General features: G+C 43.0%; 1 protein-coding gene across 1 annotated transcript; it reads right to left on the bottom strand.

Moving 5' to 3' along the window:
* Window positions 1–303: 303 nt before the first annotated feature.
* On the bottom strand, window positions 304–4,271 carry LOC139726248 (tubulin delta chain-like). The gene is made up of 3 exons (XM_071637313.1): window positions 4,126–4,271; window positions 1,384–2,381; window positions 304–695 (listed from the first exon to the last, which is right to left on the bottom strand). Exons 2-3 carry the CDS (start codon window positions 2,330–2,332, stop codon window positions 304–306), a joined length of 1,341 nt encoding a protein of 446 aa, XP_071493414.1. The 5' UTR covers window positions 2,333–2,381; window positions 4,126–4,271.
* Between the last annotated feature and the right edge of the window lie 2,662 nt (window positions 4,272–6,933).

Below are 6,933 nucleotides of genomic sequence, written 5' to 3'. Positions count from 1 at the left end.
TGATTTACAATTTGTACATTCAGCAATTTATACATTTTTTTTCCATCAGTTTGTGAAATAACATATTTCAGATTTTTTTTTAAGTCATCGCAGTGTTATTGCCAACTTTTACATATTGCAAACACAAACTGAAATGCAACAAAAAACAAACAAACAATTGTATTAGACAACGTGCAAAAGCTCCCTGAGTAATTACAATCAAATGGCCACTCAAAAAGATTTGAAATGTGTAAGAAAGATCTCATGTCTTTTCAACGTTAGCATCTCCCTCTCAAACACAAACACACACATGTAAGTAAATGGTCATATATGCCGATAGTTGCCGAGAACCTGCTCCAGACTAGCAAAGCAGTCAATAAACTTCTCTTCCGGCATTCCGTGCCTCACGTACCAGTGGACGTAAGCCCTCATGGCAAACATGTCCCAGGCCTTCCTGACGATGGCATCCAGGTGCCCAACAGAGGCCCTACCATTGCTCACCAGACAGGCTGACTTCTCGTAGCCGGCAAACTGCCGTGGTTGGTGGGCAGAGGAGAAGGCAGACTCAGACGGCATCCAGCTCGAATAGATGGCCGGGTTGGTGAATGGGGATAATGAGTCGACGACCTCCGGACCCTCTTTACCCCTGAGGATCAAGTGGTTGTTGATGCACCTATTGGTGTGTGGGGAATTCGGCTTGGCTCTCCAGTTCAGACCTGGCATGCAACGGATTAAACACAAGTCATGATGTGGGGGCTTGAACTCGGTGATTGCCCAGTGATAGGTGCATGGAAACCCAAAATGAGTGTTTGGCAACCTAACATTTGCATGTGCCACAGCACATAGAACGAAAGCAATTCAATCATTTTTTGCTTGTTTCCTCTTGACTAAAGTTTGGTTTGAGCATTGGTTATTGTTTCAACAGACATTTTTATTTGCCCAAATGATTATCCAGTATAAGGGCTAGTTTTTACTTCTTGAGTAGACAAGCAAACAATTTTGAAAATCTATTCCTGGATTATGACTGATGTCAAAGGAAGAAAGCTCACAGAAATATGTAGCACTTCCACAGCTATAACCAGTCAATCTTTATTGACCGTAACATTTACTGAAACTTTATGTAAACCCCCAACTCCCCCCAAAACCCAACAAAAACAAGAATAACAACAACTTGTGAGTGATTTGCATGCTAGAATACAGTATGATGAAAAGGCAGTCAATAATTAAAGACCAAAATTGACAACAGTTATACCACCTCATAAAAGAACAATTCTTTGATATCTATGAGAGCTGCCATTTCAGTGTTATTCTAGAGCAGCTCAAAAAGAGTACAATTTCATTCTTAAAAAAAAAACACAACAACAATTAAACAGCGACTAGATAAAACATAACATGATTACACACCTTCTTCAACAACTGATGAAGTTATCAGCATCTGATGCAGACGTTTCAAAAGCCCTGGCCATGCAAAAGTGCTGAAAGGCAGAGAGGCTTCCGATGTTTGGGGCACGCAGTACACAGTCAGAAGTTTGTAGTCGGGATGAGACACCATGTTCTCCAGTAGATCCCCTAGAGTTGGGAGTCTGCCGGAAGTCCTTTGGCAAGGCTGCAAAAGCATTGCCATGTGCTCTGCTATGAGTTTGTTCATGTCCTTGAAGGACACGCCTCCCGGAGCGCTGCCACTGCTGCTGCCGAGGAAGTTGGAGCAGATGGTTCTCATGTCATCGTTGTGGATGATGTTGATGGCATCAGTGCACTCATAGAGGTGTGCCAGCGAGAGGATGGCATTGTAGTTCTGCAGGATGACTTCCCCGCTGCTGTGTGGCCAGACCAGTTGGTTGAGGAGCAGCGCCTGCGGGTAGCGATCCTTCAGACACTGGGTGATGTGGGTGCCAACGCCCGACCCGGTGCCTCCGGCGACACTCATGAGGCTCAAGAAGCCACCGAACCTCTCGCACTTCTCAACTTCCCGCTGCACCATCTCCATCACTTTCTCCTCTGCCTCCGCCCCGTGACCGTAAAAGCCATCTGCCCAGTTGTTACCCGCACCCCGCTTCCTACAGAACTGTTGCCTGGTGGGATATCGCCATTTACCCGTTTGCTTGGCTGTAGTGACAGTATTCTGAATGACCTTTGACTCCATGTCTACCATGACTGCTCTGGCTGTTGGTGTAGCCAAGTCTGGTTTCAGCTCAGACTGGACAAAAAATCTTTCGAGGCTCTCACTCTGGTATTCATTGTTGTCTTTCTTCCTACTATGGCCATCACGACTGATGTCTGACATAAGAGTTTGAAAGAATGAGAGCCCAATCTGGTTGCCACATTGTCCAAGCTGAACAGTAACGATCGACATGGCAGGACTCAAACGCTTCTCTGTCCACACACATTAGAGGATACCTCCGCTGAAACAAGACATAACAGTAAGTAGATTTAGTAAATCCTTAGAATCAAAATGAGAAAATGCAATTGTAGTGGAGCTGGGAAGCCTAATCAAAAGTCTTAAAGGGGAAGGCTAGTAACTGATCAGTGGGAATCAGTGGAAATGCTGGGAGATGATTGTTCCAATCCTTATGGGATTCATTCAAGAGTTCATTGTATATCTATTGTTGTGTGAAAATGATTTGCTTCAGAACGGTCTCATATTCAAGTAATGTGCAGATTAATGCTCCGTCACTGACCAGGGACGCTAACCTGGAAGCATTAAACTGCACATTACTTAAATATGAGACCATTCTGAAGCAAATCATTTTCACACAACAATAGATATACAATGAACTCTTGAATGAATCCCATAAGGATTGGAACAATCATCTCCCAGCATTTCCACTGATTCCCACTGATCAGTTACTAGCCTTCCCCTTTAAAAGATGGATATCAAACAAGTCAGTAGTCAGTATTTTACATTCATATAGTTTCCATGGTCCATGTTTGATGAGCACTATTCATTTCTTCAATGCTGTTGAGTCTCTCAGTCTGTTATGTGTTGTGTTTAAGCCTAAGGAATATTTACTTTACTTACAATGTAAGTGATACACTGCATATATTATTAATATTGTTAGATGGCCAACTTCAGTTTCACTTTAGTTTCAGATTGTGCAGGCAGCATACATCACATTTCTCATGAAGAGTGAGTTGTTTTGAGTAACAAATAACCCCAAGCACTGTTGTTACCGTATCAAGTGCGCTCATACACGGTGCCCATTGTTCACTACTTATTAGTATTAACATTTGGTTTGCTTTACAGAGCTACCAAGTCTCACGCATTGTGAGTGAGACTCAAGCATTTAGGGTCTGTCTCACGATCTCACGCATGACACCCATTTTTCTCACGCATTGGGAGTATAGCTTAAAGGATTAAAGTGAGAGTTGCAATTGAAGGCATGTTTCCCTTTTGTCTTTCAAAATAAGTAAAAAATAGTCACTTAAGTATGCACCAGCTTGCACCATTAACAGCTAAAAATTGAAAAAGCTCCCTACCGTGGGAGGGCGGACACCCCCCTCCCACACCCTCCCCTCGCTCAGTCGCTAATTCGCTCCCTCGCTCATGCACATGCCAGTGCGCCGAGATGCTGAGTCATGAAAATCTCACTCATAAAAATCTTTTGAACTTGGCATCTATATGGCTTTATCATAACAGATAATTATATGCATGAGCGTACACACTAACCCTCCAATGGCAATGCGTAAACCGTAATACGCTGGGCAATGTCCAGACTCTCTCATATATACAGCACGCTGCTGTTGTTACTGCCATGATTATGATACACTGTCACTGGTTACAACTTTACAGTTTACACAGCTCCCCAGGCCGGGCGCGGGGCGGAGTTACCTACACCTACAGTGCAGTGGTACTGACTACTGTAAACACGGCTTACCTTACACAGTACCATCCAGCCACACGCATGTAAATTCAGTTACAAGTAAATTCATGTAGTAAACACACACACACCAACATTACCATCCATCATCATCACCATCCGCAACCACGCCCAGCAACCACACATCACTACCAGTACCACCACCGAGTGCACCACCACAAACCAAACGTGACTTTACGGTACCGTGGCCGTACTCCAACCATGCCAACTGCTGACCTTCCCCCGGCCGGCCCCCCTAATATCATATTAGTAATCTTTGAATACATACTCAACAACTGAGTTGACAATTTGACATTTTCGAAGATTGGCTGGGCCTGAGTAGTTATCACTCGTCATTTCGTCGTGTCCAGCCGTGGTGGTGGCGCACATATGGCCGTATAAATGCATTGTTGATGCACGGAATTTAGAGCGGCGAAACTATTCGACGCATAAACATGGTCAAACATCAATGCATACAGCTACAGGCATCATGGCCTGATGGCAGGGCATCGAATTCACATTTGGCGCGCCAGCTATTGGCCAGTGTTTGTGCAATGGGCCAGGGGTGGCAGGCAGCGTGGCGGGCATAGGATCAGCAGCGGATCTAGAGGGGGCCGGGTTGGGGGGGGGGGGGGGGGGTTCAACCCCCCCCCCCCCTCCAAAAAAAAAAAATTCGGGGACCATTTTTTTTAATCTGATCTTTTTTTAAAAACTTGTAATTTTAGTGGTTTTTAGATGCAAGAAAACGCCATTTTCACACACAGATTTTCAAAAATTCTCCCTACTGACAGTGTGGGAGGGGGGGGGGGGGACACCCCCCTCCCACACCCTCCCCCTTTATAAAAAGCTAGATCCGCCCCTGAGGATGGGGGGGGCGGTGGGGGGGGGGGGGAGATGGCGGAGGGATCGTGACGCGTCTGGAAGTTGGTCAGCAACCCATGATATTTATAAATCGAACTTAAACAAACAAAATTCCGACTGATATTACCAAATAGGCAATCACACATTAACCATGGGGGGGGGGGGGGAATAAAGAGTGAAATAGTAGTAGACCTATTGGTGAAGAGAAAAAAACACAGAAAATATATAGAAATCAATATATAAGATATGGAGAAAAAAAGAAGGAAATATGACGAGAGAGAGAGAGAGAGTAAAAATGGAGGGGAAGAGTGAGAAGGACGGACAAAACTGGTTCCAAAGAACTTATACTAATTAACAAGAATAAAAGAAATAATGAATGACACATAATTGAGAAAAAGAAAAAAAAGAAAGCAACATAGAGTTAGCTTAATAGATTGTAAACAAATCAGTTTCATTATGTGAAATCTGAGGTGATTGCCAATGTGTGAGATTGGGATATTCATTTTGAGAACTGTGCATAGAACGTGGTCTGCAATTTTGCAAATCTCTATCATTACAGGTCACGAAGAGGAGATGGTAGCTAGATCTAACAGTATAGGATTATTCCTCTCCCCTTTAATTGAACTGTGTATAATGTCACTTTTTTCTGAAAAGTCAATGGCACATCAACCATTACTTGTAAAGATGTAACATAAACACAGGCTTACACATTGTGATTTTTTTTTCTTCAAGTTTCCTTCTATCTCTTGTCACAATCTCAACAATGAATGGGTGAACCCAATGCATAAATAACATTATTTGGTTTTGATGCTCGGCCCTCTCAACTCCTCTTAACTTTGCCTCTTTTTTTATGTACTTTTCAGTCTCTTCACTTTTACAAGATTCTGAAACGATGGTGCAGGACAGGGCCTCTTCATATATATCAGAGTTGAGTTAGTGTTTTAATTATTTTTTCCCCGCAAGGGAGTTGCCTAGCGTGTGTGCGTGTGTGTGTGTTTTGTCTTTGTTTCTTTTTAAAAAAAAAAAAAAAAGCAATTTGCCTGGTTTTGTTAGTTCAGCAATTTCTTGAATTATTGTTTATGAGGAGACTGCATATTACAATTGCTTTTTAATAGTCCTCCGATCCATTTCCAACAATTTTGTTTCGGTACAGTCGCCCATTTGTCATAAGAGTTTCAACATGTACTGTATTTTAGTTCAGGGTATTTTCCTTGATAAAGCAATGATGTATTGATTTTGTGTAATCATTGTATTCTGCAATTTTGTATTTTTGTTGGATAAATGAAATAAATGATATATGACCGAATGAATGAATTGTTCTCGCTATACAGGCAATGGTTAACTCTTTTAGGTGGTGTTATTATTGATATTATTATCATTATTGTTATCATTGTTATTATTGGGAGGTAATAGAACAGCACATTGTAGCCGGAGATGGAACTGGGATTTTTGTATCTGGTGCACGAGGAGGAAATTAGAGGGGGGGGGGGGGCGCAGGGGTCGCACTTAACTTTTTTTTTTTAAACTAGCGAGGCGGACTATTTAGAATCAATTTTGACACTGAAGCAATATTTTGGTTAGCCAGACGGACTAGTAACTTCAGAATTTTTCGATTTTTAGCTAGTCCGACGTGATTTTGGGTGGCCAATGGCCAGCGGACTACTATCGCCAATTTCGAACCCGGGGGTGGGGGGGGGGGTACGTTGGGGGACCAACTCATTGCATACGTCATGGTGACATCTGTCGCAGCTGTACGTCATGTCCTCAAAGTTTCCCACGAGCGACTACGATGAATGAACTTTCGGACTCAGACGAGCAGTTCAACGAAAACAATGATATGTAAGTTTTCATTGAAGCAAATTCATAGACTATAGAAGTCTGCTCTTTTCTAATAACTTGATAACCATGATAACGGAAACTCATCGGAGTGACGACGATATTTCGGATTTCTTCCACTAATTTGGCAGAGTCGATGGGCAAGTCCCACATGTGAAAATTCGTGTTGGAGTCTAGATCCTATAGGTGATAGGGCAGAACTGCTGCCAGAGTAACTAGACTATACACAGCCCATGCCCAGTCGCTGTACGTAGGTACCGGTACGTAAAATAACGAGCTGTAACCAACTATACACAGCCCAGTCGCTGTAAGTAGTATTCGCACAGCGTAGTATTAAACAGCGTCTGGTCGGGCTAGCTGCCAGAGAGGTATACGGTCTACTACTGACACTGTACTAGCC

This window comes from Diadema antillarum, unplaced genomic scaffold (genome assembly GCF_040938485.1).
Source record: "Diadema antillarum isolate AM-2024a unplaced genomic scaffold, OU_Dant_1.0 seq00000082_RagTag, whole genome shotgun sequence".
NCBI lineage: Eukaryota > Metazoa > Echinodermata > Echinoidea > Diadematoida > Diadematidae > Diadema > Diadema antillarum.
Note: the sequence above shows the minus strand (reverse complement) of the source record. Positions and strands in the feature narration are given on the sequence as shown.

Excerpts from the sequence above, each read along its gene's own strand:
- LOC139726248 (XM_071637313.1), bottom strand. The coding sequence starts at position 2,332 with ATGTCGATCGTTACTGTTCAGCTTGGACAATGTGGCAACCAGATTGGG. Across the intron at positions 696-1,383 it reads TTCATCAGTTGTTGAAGAAG|GTCTGAACTGGAGAGCCAAG; the intron begins GTGTGTAATCAT and ends GTTGCATGCCAG.